General features: G+C 43.5%; 7 protein-coding genes across 7 annotated transcripts; 5 read left to right on the top strand and 2 right to left on the bottom strand.

The window, feature by feature from the left end:
• Window positions 1-50: 50 nt before the first annotated feature.
• Window positions 51-1,816, bottom strand: AOL_s00188g159 (uncharacterized protein; the record flags this gene model as incomplete). The annotated part of the gene is made up of 2 exons (XM_011128407.1): window positions 51-1,367; window positions 1,439-1,816. The coding sequence occupies 2 exons, from the start codon at window positions 1,814-1,816 to the stop codon at window positions 51-53; spliced, it is 1,695 nt and encodes a 564-aa protein (XP_011126709.1).
• Window positions 1,817-2,233: 417 nt separating this feature from the next.
• AOL_s00188g158 (uncharacterized protein) lies at window positions 2,234-6,062 on the top strand (the record flags this gene model as incomplete). The annotated part of the gene is made up of 3 exons (XM_011128406.1): window positions 2,234-2,516; window positions 2,593-3,469; window positions 3,548-6,062. The coding sequence occupies 3 exons, from the start codon at window positions 2,234-2,236 to the stop codon at window positions 6,060-6,062; spliced, it is 3,675 nt and encodes a 1,224-aa protein (XP_011126708.1).
• Window positions 6,063-6,293: 231 nt separating this feature from the next.
• On the bottom strand, window positions 6,294-8,650 carry AOL_s00188g157 (uncharacterized protein; the record flags this gene model as incomplete). Its single annotated transcript, XM_011128405.1, has 4 exons — window positions 6,294-6,350; window positions 6,433-7,357; window positions 7,425-8,218; window positions 8,312-8,650. 4 exons carry the CDS (start codon window positions 8,648-8,650, stop codon window positions 6,294-6,296), a joined length of 2,115 nt encoding a protein of 704 aa, XP_011126707.1.
• A 1,269-nt stretch (window positions 8,651-9,919) lies between these two features.
• Window positions 9,920-11,460, top strand: AOL_s00188g156 (uncharacterized protein; the record flags this gene model as incomplete). Its single annotated transcript, XM_011128404.1, has 2 exons — window positions 9,920-11,180; window positions 11,234-11,460. The coding sequence occupies 2 exons, from the start codon at window positions 9,920-9,922 to the stop codon at window positions 11,458-11,460; spliced, it is 1,488 nt and encodes a 495-aa protein (XP_011126706.1).
• A 1,561-nt stretch (window positions 11,461-13,021) lies between these two features.
• Window positions 13,022-14,394, top strand: AOL_s00188g155 (uncharacterized protein; the record flags this gene model as incomplete). The annotated part of the gene is made up of 2 exons (XM_011128403.1): window positions 13,022-13,093; window positions 13,633-14,394. The coding sequence occupies 2 exons, from the start codon at window positions 13,022-13,024 to the stop codon at window positions 14,392-14,394; spliced, it is 834 nt and encodes a 277-aa protein (XP_011126705.1).
• A 1,713-nt stretch (window positions 14,395-16,107) lies between these two features.
• On the top strand, window positions 16,108-17,364 carry AOL_s00188g154 (uncharacterized protein; the record flags this gene model as incomplete). The annotated part of the gene is made up of 3 exons (XM_011128402.1): window positions 16,108-16,152; window positions 16,230-16,379; window positions 17,074-17,364. 3 exons carry the CDS (start codon window positions 16,108-16,110, stop codon window positions 17,362-17,364), a joined length of 486 nt encoding a protein of 161 aa, XP_011126704.1.
• A 2,295-nt stretch (window positions 17,365-19,659) lies between these two features.
• Window positions 19,660-20,339, top strand: AOL_s00188g153 (uncharacterized protein; the record flags this gene model as incomplete). The annotated part of the gene is made up of 3 exons (XM_011128401.1): window positions 19,660-20,022; window positions 20,116-20,199; window positions 20,268-20,339. The coding sequence occupies 3 exons, from the start codon at window positions 19,660-19,662 to the stop codon at window positions 20,337-20,339; spliced, it is 519 nt and encodes a 172-aa protein (XP_011126703.1).
• Between the last annotated feature and the right edge of the window lie 402 nt (window positions 20,340-20,741).

Raw genomic sequence — 20,741 nt, 5'->3', positions numbered from 1 at the left:
TAATTTCTCTGCCTGACTAGTATTGCCATATATCCAAAAAACACAATATGCTAAATATCAACTACAGGCCCGCCCCATAGCTTGCAAATTTTGGAAAGCGGGTGAATGATATTCTGGCACAGGGCCCTCCATAACTTCGGATCTTCAGAGTCCCAATACCGACTCTCCCCATGATTTATTCCAAATATGCAATATGTAATAGCATCTTTGTATAATGGTGGAGGCGGATTAGTTGTATTCATCATCCAATCGAACGCAAATGTTCGACGTGGCTCATGCATTCCTGATGTATTTATCGAATTATATTGATTTTCGAACGCAACTTCATGCCATATCTCCAGAAGTAGTATTCCCAATTCCAATATTATACTCCTGATATCGGTGTTATTCTGTGTCGACGCGATCCGAAGGCCGTTATCAATAGGGACTGATACGAACGGTTTCCCGAAGTCAGGGCCGTGCTTTGTACCCGACGTCGATATAGGGAAATATATTGAATCTTTGCACCAAGGCCTTTGTAACCACTGTGTTCGAAATAGTTGAAGAATATTGGATGCAAGCCGGAGCGCGAGCGGAATGCGCTGGTCGTAGGGAATAAGACAGCTGCGGCTTCCCGGTGGACATCTAGATAGAAGAGTTTCGAGGGATACCTCATCCCCTTGAAAGAAGCAATGGAAGCAATTCAAATCATTTGATATTGATCCGATTCTCTGGTCTTTAGCCACAACGAAACTTACCCTTCGTTGGGTAAAGGTAAACGCCTCGATTGTGGCGCAGATATCGTCAATGACGGTGACAGTCCGTTTTGTCGATATAATTTGAGGAGCTATGACGGTTACTCGACATGCACCTGAGCTCCCTGCACATATACTTCCATCGTCATCCTCGTCTTCTCGGCCGGTGACTTCAACGGTTGTTTCGTGCCAAATCGGCTTTGATGGGTATGTTTCCGCTCCAAAAACCAATCGAAAGGACAGAGCAGATTTAGGTTCCTTCTTTGCTGCAATCTTTACAGCTGCTTCTAGTCGATCATCAAGGAACAACCTAGCGTCATGCCGAGTGTGACACCCAATTTTCCAACTCCGACAGATTGCCAAATGCACGTTATTGGCAAGAGTCTGGATTCGGCGGAACCCAACAGCGAGTTTGCTTGCATTTCGAGATGGCTTTTCAGCTACCGGTTGACGATTCTCGCAGGTGACTTGAATGAATCGATAGAGGCCATCTAGAATACTATCGAGATCCTTAATTGCGTCTCCAAGATCATCTCCTTTAAAAACCAGCTTTATCCGAGGCACAAAGTCTATTTGTTTTTCCTTTTGTACCCTATTCTCTTCTATTATTTTATGTAAATCGTCGGTTGGGTCCTCATGGGTAAAATAAATCAGTTATAGTTCCCTTGATATATGTGTGAGGTCACTAAGCTAAGGTACGGTACCTTAAGTCCAGGAACAAGGCCTGCGATGCTTCTTGCAATTTTCTGTATGGTTTTACAAGCTTCGTTCAACTTTGTAGCAAAAACCAGCTCCGTTTCTGCCCCAAGATAGTCATGCAGCTGATTTTGGATATCCGGGTCCTTTAAAAAGTCGAAAGGGTTTTCGTCCAAATCCCCGGCATCGTCACATCCACTGCTAATAAGCAGCTTCCTTACAACTTCAGTGAGAGTCCCTTTATGGAAAAGAAGAGAATTTGCGAGCTTTTTAACGCCATTTCGTTTCTGGAAAAAACGAGTGCCGCCTTTTTTGCCATCTTTATAAACTTGAACTGCGCCGTAGATGATGGGAAGCGCCCCCAACACCACACCAGCCACTTCCATCCGATGAGTTGAGTACCGTCGAATGCAAACAACCCTAACAGCGACTGGATATAATGGCGGCTTTTAAGAGGGGAAAAAGTAATGAAGCTAAATCGCTGGGGTGTCGGATGGATGGTGAGGGTTAATTGCGCGTGCGATTGCTTCTGACAATGTACGGATCTAGACTTACTCGACTCAACTGCAGTGTCGTGAATTTCTCAGCCTTCCTAGCTATTGTACGGACCGAACAGTGCATATAATCACTATTGCGGGGTAATGGCAATATGCAGACCAACATTGCATTGTATCTAAATTGAAAGGATCTCAGGCTACTAAAAAAATGCTCGTGCAAAGTAGATTTGCATCAAGGTTGTTAATACTTCGCTTCGCTCGACAAAGTATCGCTGAAGATACCTCCCTTGCAGCATACTCGCCACAATGGTCGGTGATCACGGCAGCATCCAAACTTTGAACGACCTCGGTTTAGAAACTACAGAACTATTCTCCAAGATCGCTTGGAAGTTCGAAAACGACACTTCAATAGACACATCCATCGGAACACTATTATCAGCTGAGGCTGATAGGTTTGGGTTGTGGGCAGTCAGTTTAGGGCTCTTCGTTCCCGGCCACGGATCTCTTGATTACCGTGTTAGAGAAGCGGAAAATATACGGACCGTTATCAAAGGATTCCTTGAAACTTTGAATGAATCCTTAAGTGAAAGTATGCATTACAATTAACTTCAATTTAAATTAAAAGGATTTTCTAACATTGCCAAAAAAAAAAAAAAAAGCTCTAGAGTACTTTTCGCCAGAACCAGAGAACCAGGGCCCTGACGGCTCATTAAATGATTCCGCTGTCTGCCTCTCGGACAGCGATTCCGAGGACGAATGGTGGGATGAATCCGGTCACGATGGTGCCTTAGACCCAGAAATGGTCGTGGATAGCATCAAGGATCCAATAGATCGACTTTACAAACTATCGACCTGGATCCGAAATCCATCTGCACGCTTTGCTTCATCAAAGATCCTTTCACATAAGCAGGTCGACGAAGATACTGGAGTTGACTTGTTAGAGGAATTTAATAGTTTCGATTTCAACTACATTGAATCCGTGTTCTCACAGTACCGCAAATCAAAGGCACAGGACGAATACGATAGCAAAAATATCGTAGAACCCGAAGAAAAGCCAAGATCACCCAGGCTATTTCCACACCAAGTTGATAACTCTATCAGCCCGACAGAGTTATCCCTGATACCCAGGCTTGCATACGCAAATGGGCGCCGCCGGCAACAGTTCTCCTATTGGAGAAGGCATCGAGAAAAGCTCGCTCTGCATACGACGAGTATAGGTGACAGCTACAAACGACATAACTTGGAATCAGAAGGAGAACACAATCACATCCACAAAGTATTTAACGAAACCGATCAGATCGCACTTCCGTTATCAGTTACAACCGCCACCCGTTTGAATATCCCACAACAAATGGCAATAGCAATAAACGATAGTTTATCTATCGTTTCGGTTTCGAAATACGCCACATCAAATTGGAGTCCCGATAACGAGAAATTGGATTTCCCAGCCCCGCCGAAATGCCCTGAGGGTCAAAAGTTTATCGAGTGCCCTTATTGCTTTACCTTGTGCCCTCGAAGTATCCTTGAGACTGAAGCTTGGAAGTAAGATACATACTCTAGGCCCCATACATGGGTTTTGACACAAGGAAATAATGCTAATAGTTTAATAATATTGGGAAGGGCTCATTTAATCCGCGACCTACGACCCTACGTTTGTACATATGAGAACTGCACAACCCCGAATCAACTATATGATACTCGTCAAGATTGGTTGCAGCACGAAGGCTCAATTCACCGAAGGGTATTCCTTTGCCCGAAGCACCCACACCAAGATTTCCTCTCCCTTTCGGACTATCAAGAACACATTTTCGACGGTCATATATCTTCGGATGGCAATGTACCTATCAACCTCATTATCCAGAGTAATGAGTCAACATTGACAACTCCAGATAGGCCATGTCCTATTTGTTTAGCCTGGATTGATGATATGGGAGCACTTCAAAAACACATAGCACTCCATCTAGAGCGTTTCGCAATTTTTTCTCTTCCAAGGGACGTTCAATTCACCAATGATAACGAAACGGGTTCCATTGACGCCAACGTTAACTGGGAAGGCTCGAGAGATGAAAATTTCGACGAGGATTCGCTATGGTCTTCCCGAGCCGGCTCATCACTCATTTTCTCCGACCAAGAAACTGATATCAACGGAAAAAGAGATTTTCCAGAAGAGAAAGGGATAGTCATTCCCATTCCACAAGGAACGAGGAAGGAGCTCACTCAAGAAGAATATAGGGTCATAGCTAGCGGCTCCTATGGAGACATAAAGGCGATAAATATGAATCTAGAAAATGCTGAAGAGGTTGACTCTACAGGTTCAAAATCAGAACAGCCGAGCTTATCTCACTCTAAACCTACAGGGGAGTCAACCGATGAAGAGCTTGATGTTTATGCAAAGCACTCTCAGCAAAATTCAGCTCAATTCAACGGCCCAGATCTTAAACCTCCTCGTAAATTTGAACAGGTTCTTGTCTCCCCTACCTCGAAGCCTATCTTTAGCAACCTAAAAGAGAAAGAAGAGGGAGACAACGACAACGACAACGACAACGACAACGACAACGACAATGGCGGGGACGGGGACGGGGACGGGGACGGGGACGAGCAGGAAGAGCATTTAGCTTGGGATTCAGAAGAAGAGCCGGAAAATGACGTAGAAGTTTCCGACTATGAAGGACTAAGCTTCAGCGCTGAAGAATCCGAAGATAATTCGGGGCAACAAGGCCCCAAAGACGGACACATACGATCCTTTCGGCCCCCATCCCACCAGAAACCTAAGCGTTCGATCAATACATCAAATACCCAGGAACGAGATCAATCAGAAATACGCACTTTGCGTACAAGACTGTCAGAACTATTCGATCAAGAGGATGCAGAAGGAGAAAAACATGTCGACGGTACTACGGATAGATCTGGATCCAGCGTGCCTCGCTCAAATTTCAACCCATCTCCGGTTCCTAACCCTGCAGATGCTCTAGCCACTCCGTCCTACCTTCCACCTTGGGAACGAGACTACACTCCACCTACTGGTGGAAAACCAGAAATCTTTGCTTGTCCTGAATGTAATGCCGGTTTCACTCGCAAGACTAACAAGACCCGCCACGTCAATAGCGGGACTTGTAAGGGTAAAACGTCAATCAACTCTAAGCGCCCCAAGCAGGAACCCTTTCCCCCATACAACGAGCCGGACCCTTTGACCCTATACAACAAGTTGTATTCTTCGATCCTATACAATGAGCCAGAACCTTTGTTCCCATATAACGAGGAATCCGAAACTATACAAGCACCTGAAAAAGACGATAAAAGGCGTTTTTTTGCCCACTGCCTATTCCCTGGTTGTTTGTACGTGGTGCCCAACCTGAAGCAAAGTATGGCTCGTGATTACCTATACCAGTTTCACCAGAAAAAGGAGCATCCTGACTGGGTCAGAGATACACCCAGTGATCAAATAAGTACCATATCGGAGTACGCCGACGAGGAATTACCCCCCTACGGACACGGCTGGGATGAGATCGAATATGATGTTACTTACCCTAATAAACCCGCCACGTTTTACCCTAGAACTACTCCAGACACAAGCTTCGTCAAAAGTATCACCATCACAGATTTGAGAGAAGTCAAGCACCTCTTCATATACACCGCTGGTATCGAATCCATACATTTCACACTCCCCATTGCCCACCGAGCAATATCTTATCTCGATCTCAAACAATCCTACTTCATCTGGACAGCGAAAAAATTAACAGAGTCAATCCGAGCACGAGCTAGACAGCTCGAAGAAATCATACCTTCTCTGACAAAAGCGTATCTGCACGAAACAGGAGAGCCAAAAGCTAGCTCAGCCCTACTCCAACGCTGGACAATCAAGGAAGCTGTTTCAAAGGTCTTATACCAGGGTCGTCCTAAACTTAAGGATTTATTCTCGGATTTCATGAACGGTGTTCCCGCTGGGGAAAGTTGTGGGATTATAGCGTATGGTAGAGGCAGTGATGCGCTACAGGCTCTCGTTGAGCAAGCTGTCGAGAACTATCTACAGGATGGCATCAGTATTACTCTATACTTCTGCCCCTCAGCACAGGCCAGCAGTCAAGTAACCAAACTGAATTGGTATCCATCTGTCGAATCTTTCGATATTTACTAGTTACTTGTTCCTAATGAAAATGACTTATGACGTCTCAAGCATCAATTATGCACGTAACTGAGTACCTAGGTAGGCATATATAGTTGTAGATGGATTATATTTCGCCAGACAGATTTTGTTGATAGTAATATAATACAGTAAAATTTATATCCCAACCGCATTCCTCAGCTTGCCGAAGCGTTTTAATACAAGACTACCGCATTCCATTGGTGCACTTAGTACTTTCCACCTTTAAGCTTCGCCCACCACCTCAAACTCGACTAACTCCGTCCCGGCCTTACAGATATCCTAAATTTAAAAAGGAACTAGATTAGCTCTGAAAACAACATATATTTCCTTAAATAGAAAAAAAAGAGGGACATAAACTTACCCCTTCTCCATGGACTACCCTCGCCACCTTTCCGACCTTCGGACTTCTAATCGTAGTCTCCATCTTCATACTCTCGATGACCACCAACGGCTCATCTTTCACAACTTCCTGCCCTTCTTTCACCAAAACCTTCAAAACCTTGCACGGCATGGGAGCGCAAACACTATTCTCCATACTCTTTACTCCCAATGCCTTTTCAAACCACTTCGGTCTCTGGATATGAAGTGTGTACTGCACGCCCTGTTGGAACAGCGTAACCTTATCATCTGTTCTAATAAACCTAGTTTCTAGCCTTGTATGTGGATAGAACGATGTAATATCCTTTGGTGATGAAGGGGAATATTCCGCTGCTACTGATGGGTATGTTTCTGTTCCATTCGGGGTGGTGACCGTAATGTCGAAGATACCATTACCAGTTCTTGCGATATCCACAGAGATTTGAGTTTCTTCTTCTTTGTATTTTTCTACCAACGAGACCTTTCGGGTTTGAATACCCCCGTTTCCTGCAGCGAAGTAACTGAACGGATCACCAGAGACGCTTTCAAGACTTTGGTTCATAACTAATCCCAACGCTGCCTGAGCGTATACTTCCCCTGGTGTCTGTCGTCGTTCGAATAGTTCATCTCTGTGTTTTTCGATAAACCCGGTTTCGACTTCACCGCTGATGAAAGCTGGGTGGGCGGCGCAGCGTTTTAGGAATTCAATGTTGGTGGACATTCCTACTACTTCGTAGTCTTCTAATGCTGCTACTAGCTTTTGGAGAGCTAGTTCGCGAGTTGGGGCTTTTACGATTAGTTTTGCGATCATGGGGTCGTAGTGGGAGGAGATTATGGAGCCTTGTTTGAAGCCGGCGTCTATGCGGACTGTTTCTGAAGGGGTTGAGGTGCGGAGATGCAGGAGGGGGCCGGAGTCTGGGATGAAGTTCCTATTTTTTTTTTCCATTTATTAGTAACTGCCAGGGACATAGGGAGACTAGGGGCCACAAGACTTACATATCCGGGTTTTCGGCATATATTCTAGCTTCAATAGCATGCCCATTCATCTGCTTCTCAACTTGTTCCTGAGTAAGCGGTAACTTCCCGTCTTCAGCAACAATTAATTGCCAATGAACCAAATCCGTCTCCGTTACCATTTCCGTAACCGGATGTTCGACTTGAAGTCTAGTATTCATCTCCATAAAGAAGAATTCACCGGTATCATTATCGAATATAAACTCAACCGTACCAGCACCACGATACCCAACCGCCAACGCCGCATCTCTAGCTTTCTTCCAAATATCCTGTCTAATAGCTTCATCCAAATGCGGCGCCGGTGATTCCTCAAGAATCTTCTGATGTCTCCTTTGAATCGAACAATCTCTTTCCCCCAAAGCGACGCAATTCCCATGACTATCCGCAAACACCTGTACTTCAATATGACGCGGTGTGGTAATATACTTCTCAACCAAAACAACTTCATCACCGAACGAGTTTCTTGCTTCTGTTTTTGCACTTTCTAACATTGCTAGGAATTCTTCATTTTGACGCGCGATTCTCATGCCTTTGCCACCACCGCCTTTTACGGCTTTGATTAGGACGGGGAATCCGATCTTTTCGGCTTCCGAGAGGAGGTAGGCTGGGTCTTGGTTTGTGCCGTGGTAGCCGGGGATACAGGGAACGCCGGCTGAGATCATTATATCCTTTGATAGGGATTTATTACCCATTGAGTCGATTGCTGATGGTGGAGGACCGACGAAGAGGATTCCTTCTTCGGTACATCTTCTTGCGAAGGTAGCATTTTCGCTAAGCTAATAGTATTTAAAATATATAAATTAACCCTTCCGTTTCTTCAATTTCATAATAAAGACGAGGTTTGAATAAGAGAAAAAAGAAAGACATACAAATCCATAACCCGGATGAATAGCATCACACCCTCTCTCCTTCGCCACTTTTACAATCTTCTCGATATCAAGATACGCACTCGGAGGTCCGATATTTATAGAATGTGACGATACGAGTGCATGTTCTGCGTGGGCGTCTGGGTCCGTGTATAGCGTTGTAGTCGTCGTTCCCAGCTTCGTAGCCGTTCTGTGGACTCTTAACGCGATTTCTCCACGGTTTGCGACTAGAAGGTTTTTTATCCGCTTGGGTGTGGGTGTGGGTGATGTGGTTGTGGAGAGGTGACGGGTGGTAACTGGACGGAGGGTGCGGAGGAGGTGGAGGGAGACTGGGCGCGACATGGTGGTGTAGCTACGTATTAATGGTACAGATCTATATTGGTAATAGGAGTAGAAGAGGAGACAGAGGAAGAGGAAAAGAAGGAAGAGATGGAGGTTTAAGATCGGATCATCTCAGGGGGGGGGAAACAAGGCCGGAGGAAAATGTGATCTTGATTATTTTTTTTTGTGCATCCCATTGGAATGCCAGCTGCTGCCAGCCGTCGGGCGTCATGCGAAGAGCTCGAGGGTTTTGGGAGTTGCTTGTTCGGCTGGAAACGGCATTACCCCACAGATCAGGAAAACCCCTGTCCATAGCTTGGGCGGTGGGGAACTCCGATTGATTGGACAAGGATACCGATTGAGCGAGGTTCAAAATGCAACAAATTTAATATATCGATCTGAGGTTTTATAGATATCTTTGATTTTGTATAAGTTTATCGAGGTGTTTATGACCTCTGATTCTTGTGCTGCGAGGCGTTTAATGCAAACACTTTAAAGTGATAAATTAAGGTGGGATAACGGTGATATGGAATACTCGAGCGAGTTCAAGCTCTAGATTAGAATATGCCCTGGTCGGATCGAGTTATTGAGCCAGAAAGAAACATCTGTAATATTTGATCTGAACCATGCTTTTCGATCATTTTTGAAAGCTAAGATTAAGGTAGAATATATATATAAGAAGTATAATATAATAACATGAGACATTACTTCAGTATTTTACATCAGGGACAAAGAAGTTCATAATATCCTGCGTTTCGAACCACGACCACACTACAAATCTGATCTGATAATATATTTTATCTCTAAAAACAACCGAAGCTCTGTAAATTTAGAGACATATGGGCAAGAAAGTAAGATAGATATCGTGATATCAATGTTATCCAAATCAGAAGCGGCGTCCAATGCATGATATACACTAAAGCCTACTAGCTAGATCTATAGACGGCATATTCCGTAGGGTCAGGAGACACATGTCGTGGTTGCTATGCCCGCCAACCATAGATAAACCGCAGATCGAGACATCACCCGGTATCCACATCCCAAACCGTCTACAACCCAACATCAAATAGTCACCTAGATAACCAGGCGCCTCCCAAGCCCTGAACACCAAATAATAGAACTACACCAATTACCTAATTGCCATATCACTCACTCACTCACTTACTCTTCCTTCCCAAAACCCGATCACATTCTATTTCACCACCAATCCCCCGTATCTCTAACAATACCTACATACCGACATACATACTTATCTACTCTCCAAGAAAAAAAATATATTCAAAGATAACCATGGCGAAAAAGGGTAAAGCCGCCAATAATGCCGCAAAGAATAAACAAAAGCCTGCAAAGGGTAAACCTCCAGTTTTGTCGACTGAAGCTCAACCGTCGATTTCTCGGGGGTCTTCACCACCTCCACTTTTAGTCGAAGAACCAAATGACAAATCATCGGATGTTACGGAGAATAAATCGGCAGAGGTTATCGAGGATAAACCGTCGGGTGATACGGAGAATAAACAGACAAAGACTACAGACATCAAATCAAACGAGTCTATCAAGGATACACCGCTGCAGAATATCCCGACTCCATCATCAAAAATCACTGAAACCAGACCATCAAAAGTCACCGAATTAATCCCACCAAAACCTCTCAGCCAACTAAAACCCAGTTGTCCAACCCTCCAATCCCTCTCTCAAAGATGGGACCAAAAGTCTCAAGAACTAAAAACAGCAGTCGACCTCCTCCTCACCGCTTCCACCTATGGCCAAAAAGAAGCCAGCCGAAAACAACTAACAACTCTCGCAAAGGAATTCATCACCCTTCGAGAAGAATTGGCAGAAGCAGAAGAAAGTAACAATGTTGGTGATATTATACCGATAAGAGTATCTATGATCGAGAGTTTGAAGGATGCTAGAAAGGTTTTGGAAGATTTTTTTTCAAAGGAGGAGGTTGAAGTGAAGGAGGTTGAAGTGAAGGAGGTCGAAGTGAAGGAGGTCGAAGTGAAGGGGGTCGAAGTGGAAGAGAAGCGTGTCGTTGAGATCGAAATGGCATCTACTGCAGAAGAAAAGACTGCGATGGAAACTGAAAAGACTGTCTTAAAGGAGGAGAATATTGCAGTCGAGAAGGTAGAGGATGCTGTCTTGATGTGCGATGAAAAAGTGGGTGCAAAGGAAGAAGCTGCCACTTTCGATGAAAAAGAGGCTGCGGCAGAAAAGGGATTGCTTAATTTTGAAACAGAAGGGGTTACTTCAGAGGCAGAGAAGATTGCAGCCGTGGAAGAAAAGACCCCAGTCGAGGCTGAAAGGATTGCAACCGAAGAGGAAAAGAATGCAATTGAGACTCCGATAATTGCACCTGAAGAGGAAAAGGTCACGATCGAACAAGAAAAAATTCGAATTGACAAGGAATCAGTGATTCCGCAGAAACAAGAAGATGAGCTGACTAAAAAAGGTGCAGCCTCTGAAAAGGAAAGTGCCGATACCAAGGAAGGAGCGGTCGCTTTGGACAAAGACACCAAACACGAAGGACCAATTACAGGGCAATTTCGAATTGGTACGTTAAATTAAACTCTCCATGCTGTACTACAAAGCTAACCGAATCTATAGCCGACTTTCTAGTTGTTCCCGTTGCTGCTCATTTCTGTTACGCCTGCCATTTCGCTCTGCTGCCGACTTTTCTTGCGTTATCAGATGGGAAGCCTTTGTGGTTGAGAATGTGTATTTGGATGTTGTGGGCTTTGCCAAATTTCTTCTGGGATTTTACGAAGTCCATTAGGATCTTGACTATGGCCGTGGTTTACTTCCTTTTGTGCTTTTATTTTATCTATGGTTAAGAGTGGATTGTATTTATTCACCTTGGATGATTCGTCTGTGCCCTTTTCGGCAATCTGGGACGGCAGAAGAAACTGTATTGCAGGTATAAATCTCATAATCCTTTTATGATACGGTATGTAAATCTAGTTAAGCTCTTTAGACATTTGGAGTTTGGGGCTAGAGAACCTTCCCGTTTAGCTGGAACCGGATACCAGAGATCAAAATCACACCATCTTCCACCCCACATCTAGAATCCCGATTTCAGCTCCTTAAACAATTGGTCCTCGTGTAACCTGCATACATGTACGTACTGACATTGCATTGACAATACCGACCTAAATTGTTTCAGTTGTCTCGCTTCCCTTCCTCGGTACCGTGATAGACACGTCACGACGCAATAAACGAAACCAATCCGTCCTTTCCATTTGCGTCAAACAGTGATGAAATGTGTGTGGGGGGCATTAGATAATGGATAATGCAGTGAGAATTGTAGCTGCAGGTACACGCTTTTGATGTGATTTGACAGTTTAATGTAAGACGGACGAGACTACCTGGTCTCCCCTTAAACGTTTTTTTTCTCATCTGGGAGTCGGAACTCGAATCACGGCGAAGTGTTGCAATATTCGTGTTGGGGGGCTAAAATTGGGCACAACATCTCGAGGGCAGTGTGGTACGAGACGACCAAACGTGGCCCAAACGAACAAAAAGAAGACCTCGAGTCACCAGAGCTCATGGAGTTGGATCCTCTACGAGTACTCCGTATAGACAAAGGATATGCAGAATTTGTAGTCTTTTTTGACTAAGTCAAAAGCCGCCCTGCAGAGCGGGACGGTCAGCAAAAAAGGACGGATCTAGCTTGGGCCCAAGCGAGAGGGGGTATCTGGGTACTCTAGATACTTATAAACCAGGCAAAGGTGATAGGACCGAGTAGGTACCAGGGATTTTGAGTTTTGATGGCATGGTTAATGTCGATTTATGCATGTCGGCTCGACGGGTCATAAGATGTGCATCAGCTGGCGATCCAGCACTATCCTTACCATCATCACCGGGGTTCTTTTTTTTTCTAAACAAACTTGAGGAGGGATTAATATAGTGGCGGTCGGCATCTTCCTCCTTTGGACTTCTTTGGTTTTCTGGTGGCTGAGGAGGGTTATAAAGAGTAGGAGTTTAGAGGTTTGGATTAGTCGGGCTTTTTAACTATTTGAATCTTCAAGTCGCATTCCGCTTTGGATTTCGATTCGATTCATATTCTTATTTGTAAAAAATATATTCCCTGTCCTGTCGCCTGCTCTTTTTTGTTTTTCTTTCTCTCTCTTTTCTTCTCCTTCATCTCTTCATCATCTTCTTCTCCTCATCAAGTGTTCGTCTTTTTTGTTTCTGTTTGCCCTTCCTACACACATCTTTAGCGAGCGAACGGTAGTTACCGACACAGGGTTAAATTTCCCCACAGGGCTTGATCAGAGATCGCGACGTTAACTGTCGAAGTTTGAGATCTCTTTAAACCGGGATTTCTTTTTTTTTTAAATCAGTTCCTCCTTGTGTGGGAGGGGGGTTTGTGATATCCTTTTCGGAACAGACAATATGGCGGAGTGGTACGACTTTGATGAGGATTTCTGGGACGAGTACTACGGCGCGGAGGACGAGACAAACATGGTGAGTGAGTACTTCTTAGCTATATTAGATTAATTGCAGTATCATGCATGATGCATACATGTTACATACATAAGTACGTACAGTACATACAGACATGTCCTGCGCAGGATAGCATCTCGGCAGCCTCATCATATCACATCCGGCCGGCCATCACCGTTTGGCTATCAACCCTGACTAGCCCTGATCCAAGCTGACTGAACTCTGGCCCGGAGCCGTGGGTTTGGTTTGGGGTTGTGTTTTGTGGCCTGATTGATAGCCGCCGGCAGACATTCATTGTGTTCTTCTTCCTGTTCTGTTCCGTTCTTCTTCTTTCCTTTAAACTTCCCATCCATCCCGTCCTGGCCTGGTTTAAATCCTATCCTGTTCTAGATCCATCGAATCGCCGCCATTCCTCCGTTCGGAGCCTCTCGTCCTTTTTATCTTTTAGCCCTTTTGCCTCCCACATAAACCCTCCAAACTATCATCATCGACTCTCCTTAACTTGCTTGAGAGGTACTTCTTTGCTTACTTACATTGCTTTTATCTTGCTTTATAATCAGGCATCCCTCGCCAACGATCTTGCCGAATCCACCGTTCCCGACATCAACTGGTCAATCTTTGACGAAAATCCAACCTCACGCGATCTCCAACCCTTCGACTGGGAAGACGACTGGATACTCTTCGAATTCGATCACGACGAATACTACGACACCCGTTCTTCTATTTCCATCCGACCTGGTAAATCCTCTTCTTCATCTCAATCTCCAACCCCTTATCCTGCCATCATGGATGAAGTTTCTGCCTCTCTCGCCTCCGCTGTCGCCACCCAACAGCAATTCCACCATGACCCTGTCGCCGTATCGGCAAAGGGTGCTGCAGCAATAGCTGCTTCGGATTCTACCATGACCGACGATGTAGATGACAGCATCGACGGTGGATTACGTAAGAAGCGACCGGATATTCAAATCTCCCAGTCATCGTCGTCTTCCGACAAGAATAATAATACAGGCCAAACATCCCGTTCGCAAAGCTCCGACCGCTCCGGTTCCATCGGTACGCGGTCGCGGCGGTCTCGTACTCCGGTTCCAAACCCGAACACGGGCCCTCAGCCTGGAGAGGTTATCGAGATCCTTCACGAAGATGCCGAAAAGAAGGTTGTCATCGTTCACACTGGCGGTGTTTTGGGAAAACTACGGGTTATTCGAAAGGATTCTGTCCAACCTCCTGTTACCGCTGGACCCGGCCCTTCGCCGCTGAGGAATTCGCTTAGTCCATCCCCAGATTCCGTCAGTCTCGTCGTCGACGCTCCTACACCGAAGTGATCTATCCTTCATTATCATATTATTATGTTTTCATATCGTTTATTCGTTTCACCCTCTTTCCTACGAAACTTTCATGGAACACGAAGACACGCTTCCAAAAAAAAATGCGCAGCTACGATGGACTGATCAGAATACAAAAAATACAAAAATCCAACTGACACCCAGAAAAAAGTCCCACCCCCTTTCTTTGATTAAAAAAATCATCAACAACGATCCACGTGACCTACCTTTTTTTTTTTCTGCCGGAGAAGGAATGAATCAGAAACAAAAATCCTGCATGGACTTTCCCTAACTCGAACGTTCGGGATTTTTACCCTTCTATAGATCCGCGAAAGTATGAAATTTAGGGTACTTCTGCTTGCACACGATACCTCCCTTCTTCTCCTCGGAGAAAAGAAGAAGAAAATTACATGCCCAACTTTTCCCTACAGTTTTAGGATCTCTTCGTCTTCCCGTTTTTTTTTTCGATATTGTTATGAGGGGCGTCTCTTTTGTTCTTTCTTTTTCTTTTTCTTTAATAATGGATTAAAGCGCATGGTCGATAGAGCGTTATGGGTGTTTCCTTACTTTCACTTCACGCTGCTTTGAGATTATCTTTTATCATTGCCACCCTGTCTTTTCCTCTCCCTTTTCTTTCTTTTTTTTTTTTGATATCCGCATTTCAATGATCCGCTTTTGTGAGTTAAGGGTTCGGATACATATGGCGAGAGTTCTGCTCGTAGCTGTTTTTTTCTTTCCCTTTTTTCTACTATTATTTATCTAACTCACTTATTCTTTATTTGATACTTTGTAGATTATTATGGTATATATAAAAGGTTTTACTCTTTTTTTTCACTATCTGAAGTTCAAATGCTGGTTTGCTATCAACTGTTAGTTTTGTGGTTGTGATACTAGATTGATACTTTGACGTCATAGCTACGAACTTTTTTTTTTTCTTTCGGGCGATTGGAATGTTCGCCAACTCGACTCTTTGTGAAATTTTGTCTATCGCAGAAATCGGCAGGGTTTGTATGGAATATATATATCTTTTAAAGAATTTGAGACCTACGGGGGTACTTTGTGGCCAGTTAGATTTCTTTATTGTTGTTATTGGACGCCATGGGATGCATGATGACATCGTGAAGTTCTTATTGAGTTTTTGATTGTGTGGTTGGTTGGTGGGAGATTTTGGCGAGAGAGGTGTGCTGGCGGGTTTGTTGTGTTCATTCATCTCCTCACCCCCTTCGAGTTTTGTATGTAGATAAGGAAGGAATTAGATATTTTTTACAATTTTTGATTTAAGATCATTTTTCTATTCCTTTTTCCCCTTTTTAATATTTTCTGGATCGAGTAAGGTACCCGTTTTTTGTTATCCTTTTGGAAGATTGTCAGGCTCATACCGTCTCCGGTTTTTTTTCAGTGGTGGACAGACAGGACAAGGGTAAGTGGTGTGTGTGTGACGGTATCTAGAACGTAACTTGATTTTTGTTTTTGGTTTGAATCGAATCCGTTCAGGTGGTTTTTTTTTGAATATAAAGGCTCACGGGAACAAATATACTCAGGTATTTACATAATTCACATTCCTCGCAGCTGCAAGATAAAAAAGAACTTATCCCTCCCTCCCTCTTTCTATCTATCTATCTATTACATCTACATCTACAACTCTCACTCTTGATACCAACGATCCCATCATCATCACGTCGTTTAAGAGAAAAGTAGGAAGAAGAACAAAAGATGTCGCTAAAAGCCGTTCAAACGCTAACGGGGCGTATAATCCTGGTATGTATAAGTATAATACACCACCCACTTACAGAAGTACCTAACAGGTAACTAATGATCATTTTGTAATATTATAGGGCATCCTCCGTCTTCTCCAATTAGTCTTAGCATGCGCCGTAATCGGGTTGTATGGGAAATACTTGGCTAGAGCTGGTGATGCGGATGAACATGCTGATGCTAGGTGGATTTGGGCGGTTGTTGTGGGAGGGTTGAGTTCTGTTACTGCTGTTAGTTTGATTCCCCCCTCCTTGTCTTGTCTTGGACTTTTGAAGTTTTGTTTATGGTGGGTTTGTGTGTGTGTGTTTGTGCCTGGAGGTGGGTATGAGGTAGGTAGGTACCTATGGGGGTATGACGTCATTTCGTGGGATGGAATGGTCACATGACGATTTTGGGCTTTGGAATTGGGACAATTGTTCATTCTGTTTTCTGGAGTGGCTCTGTTTTCTGGAGTGGCTCTGTTTTCTGGAGTGACTCTGTTTTCTGGAGTGACTCTGTTTTCTGGAGTGGACAGAAGCGCTACTACTACGTCATTAGGCAACCAGGTCACATGACAACTTTGGACTTCAAAATGGTACCAAAGTTCAGATATATATCTGAACTTTTTCTCCTAGAAGAAGATGTGGCTGTCCAAAAGTCACATGACAACTTTCGATGCTAAATTGACTCACCGGTCTTCCTGCGGGTTCGACCCCCGCACCGCAGTTCGCAGTTTTCAGCATGAAAAGTGTCATGTGATCAATTCATCCACGGGAGTAGTGTTTGGGGGAATCACCTAGACAACTTTTGGTATAGCAACATGTGGTCAAGCTGGCTTCCTACAAGATTCAGACCAAAGATATCAGAACATACACACACACAAGATTTTCAAATCTACACTAACAACCAAACCAAAATGCTAACTAAAATAAATTCTGAAAACAGATCCTCTACTCCCTCCCCTTCTGGCCACTCCGCTTCTTCTTCATCTGGGACATCGTCCTCTTCATCTGCTGGCTCACCGTTTTCGCCATTTTCGCCTCCCTCTACATGCACGAAGATCCAGAAGGAAACCATGACATCGAGCAAATGCGTGATGCGATGTGGTTGGACCTGGTCAATTGGTTGCTCTGGCTCGTTAGCTCTGTTGTTGGTGGGTGGTATTTCTGGAAGTATAGGAATGAGAGGACTTCTTTGTCAGGACGGGCTAGGGAGAATACGAAGCTTGGAGTTTAAAAAGGGCGGTATTAGAAGAGGATGGATAACAGTTAGAGAGGGATACTCTGTCTCTTTGGTTTTATTCACGGACCAACCTTTCGTTTTTTCTTCGTCTGCGCACAGCTAGATGCTGTGGATTTAATTCGTTAGTGGTTTTTTTTTTAGCAGTCTGTTTATGGATCTAGTTTCGGTGAAGCTAGGTTCTTTGGTTTGGGATATCCTTTACACCACTTTTTTCAACTACCCTTTTTTTTATATCTCTAATTCTACTACAAGAGAACTAGCTTCTCAATTCTTCAATATACTCTTTTTCATCATCGAACTTCATCTTCGAAATATCTATAACATTCACGTCCGTTGCAAGTCCCGTAACGTTGCATATCTGTGATATCTTCCATAATTCTGCGTTGTAGGACACACCCATTATTCCAATTTGGGCTTTGCACAGCGACGATAACAACCAATAGGAAGCCTCCATTGGCCTTCTCCTTTATAGCTACCCTGGTTCGAATCTAGACCACCAATATAAAAATTTCTAAAAATGTAAAAAAGATAAAAAAAGATAATTAATTCATGCACTCAAGAGTCTCTGACAAAAACTCCTATCAACGGCTACTACCGGCCTAGCATCTTTCTTTCTTTCTTTCTAGCTGTTTCATAGTCCACTAGATAGCCAATTTATTAAGCCAAAATCTGATCCTCCCCGACTAGTGAGTATATATATCTGCAAAGCGCTTAACCAGAGCTCTAGATACCTAGTCTTCCAACACAAATTCCAAGCGTTTATAGTTTTTACTTAACCAATTGAAAGCGTTATACTCACCCCCCATTCTATCCAAAAACGTCTACTACTAGTACCACTACTACACCACCCGGACAGCACGAGCGTTCCTCCAATCTCCTAGACGCTCGACATACCCTACTCAGGTACCTTCACGTTAAATCCCTAAGAAAGTCACATGATGACTTTGGACTTTAGAATAGCAAAAAATGCTGGGCTCATGAGAGTGAAGCAACTCGGTGGTGTTTTTGTTCGTGAGCAGTGGATTGTTTTGGGGGGCCATAACTTGGTGAGTATGTAAGATAATTTTATTTTAAAAAAAGGGAGTGAAAGAAGGGATGTTGGAGAAGAAGTTTGTTGAGAGATTGTGGTGAAAGGGTTGGAGGTTGGGGTTTTTTTGATGATGTTTTTTTGTGAGGAGGTTTTGGACGATATTGGGGAATTGTGGATGCCGAGGTGGTGAGATCACGATTGGTGTAGTATGCGAGGGGAGTTGTAGGGCTGACATTTTTCTCTATCTAACCACCGAAGTTATGTGGTTTTTTTTTTTTTGTTGAAATGGATATTATCGAATCGATCTATTTTTCGAACCCTGGTCGATATTTTTCCCGGGATCCAGAATCCTGGAATCCATGGCGCATACACTTTTTTTTAAATTTTTTCTGGGTGCTTCATCTTGCTGGTTGATCCTTGCGGCTCACAAGTGACAGAATGTCTTGAAGAGTTTCCTTTCGGCGAGTTCGGGTCAGCCTTTTTTGTGTGACAGGATTTAGCGATTGGTTCAGGTTTGATGTGGTTATCTTGAAACCTGGCCGGGGATTATATTAGCTAGTGGTGGGTTGCATATCAGTGTTAACGATCGAGTAGAGAATTTTCCTTAATTAACAAAATCAAAAAAGAAAATCGAGTTGATGATAAGAATAGTAACAGGGAGATATTCTTAGGATGGGTTATATTCGTGATCATTGATTGAAGTATAGTGTGAAGAGTTAGAGCTCGATCGAGAGGTCCCTAGTCGATCGTTTCTAGATCATATCCTGGGATGGCAATTTTTAGAAAAAATGTTCATGGTATAATATCGCATGAAGTGAGATCGCGATAGTGGGATGACTCTACTTCGAGCGCTTCGATATCGATCTTGAGATGCCTTTTGTGCCTATTCCAACTTCGTGGTTGTGGAGGGCGATGAGGCGATGAGGCGATTTGGACTATAAAACCCGCTGCTTCACTATGATATTTCGAATTTCATCCTGATAATTAACAGTTCATTTGATTTTGATTTGATAGTTGACTGTGTCAGCTTATTATTCCTCTATTCGTCTATCTTTTCGTTTCCAAATCTTTAAACCTTCATAATAACTTTAGTACTCGGTTTCACATTATATCTCTCTATTAATTACTTAAGTACTTTATACGAGTTCCTCGTATTTCCCACCGACTGGTTTCGGTTTCAATACCGGTATACCTCCTACTTTAACGATTATAAAAACCTATAACAATAGCTCAACGAACCCCCCCTCTCACAAACCACCATGTCACCAGCAGCAGAACTCTACATCCCCCGTCTAACCTCCATCCTCCTCCGTCTAACCCAACTCCTAACCTCCATAATAATCACGGGCATCTCAGGCCACTACCTCAACACCCTCAAAGACTTCCACATACCTGTCGCAAACGGTCGATTCATCTATACAACCATCATATCCTCATCATCACTGATCTATTCCTTTATTTGTTTGATATTCTGGAGGTATACTGTTTTCCCGGTTGATTTGGGGTTTTTTGTGGCTTATCTTGTGGGGTTTGGGGTTGTTGTTAGTTGGATTGTGGATGGGATGGGGTGTGAGAAGACGTGGGATTTGGAGGTTAGGTTTGGGGTTTGGTTGAGTGGGAGGGTTAGTATTCTTCCTCTTCTTCTTCTTCTTTCTACGGGTATACTGTGGGCTTTAGGGAGAAAGTTACTGATTTGATTTTCTTTTGATTTATAGCCAAAAGATCAATGTGGACGCTGGGCGGCGGTTGAGACTTTTACTTTCTTTACTTCGCTTTTGTTTTTGGCGAGTGGGTTGCTGGTAAGTTATACATCCCCATTGAGTATATTGAAGATTGAATAGAAGCTGATATTTGAATGATCTGATAGGCGGTGTGGAAGATTTGGAAACAAGGGAAAGATGAAATTGAGAAGCCGAGGCCGTGGTTTAGGTGTTTGTGAATACCTATGCACATTTATACTCAAGTAATTTTATGATGGTTACAGTCTCGAGACCAGTAATGGATTTGCAGAGGCTTTTAGGGGTAAATTTGGTTTTATACCTAGTATCATGACTTTGACTAGGTAGTATCTAATGGTAATTTGATGGCCTAAGTGACCGTCTGCACGGGTTTAATTGATTGGGTCTGGTTATTTTTATGGCTGATATGCATGGTTTTGTGTTTTTTTTATCTGAATGATGTTGATTAGATAGTCTTATGCCCGGATAGTGCTCGTAGTTTTTTTAATATATCTAAAAGTTTTGGATTTGAAATATATATTCCTGAGTTTACTAAAAGAGGGATTACCAGTCTTGGAGCCATTTGTATACATATACAGGTGTGGAATTAGGGTGCTTTCAGC

Source organism: Orbilia oligospora (genome assembly GCF_000225545.1).
Source record: "Orbilia oligospora ATCC 24927 unplaced genomic scaffold scaffold00188, whole genome shotgun sequence".
NCBI lineage: Eukaryota > Fungi > Ascomycota > Orbiliomycetes > Orbiliales > Orbiliaceae > Orbilia > Orbilia oligospora.
This window is presented reverse-complemented; position numbering and strand designations above follow the sequence as displayed.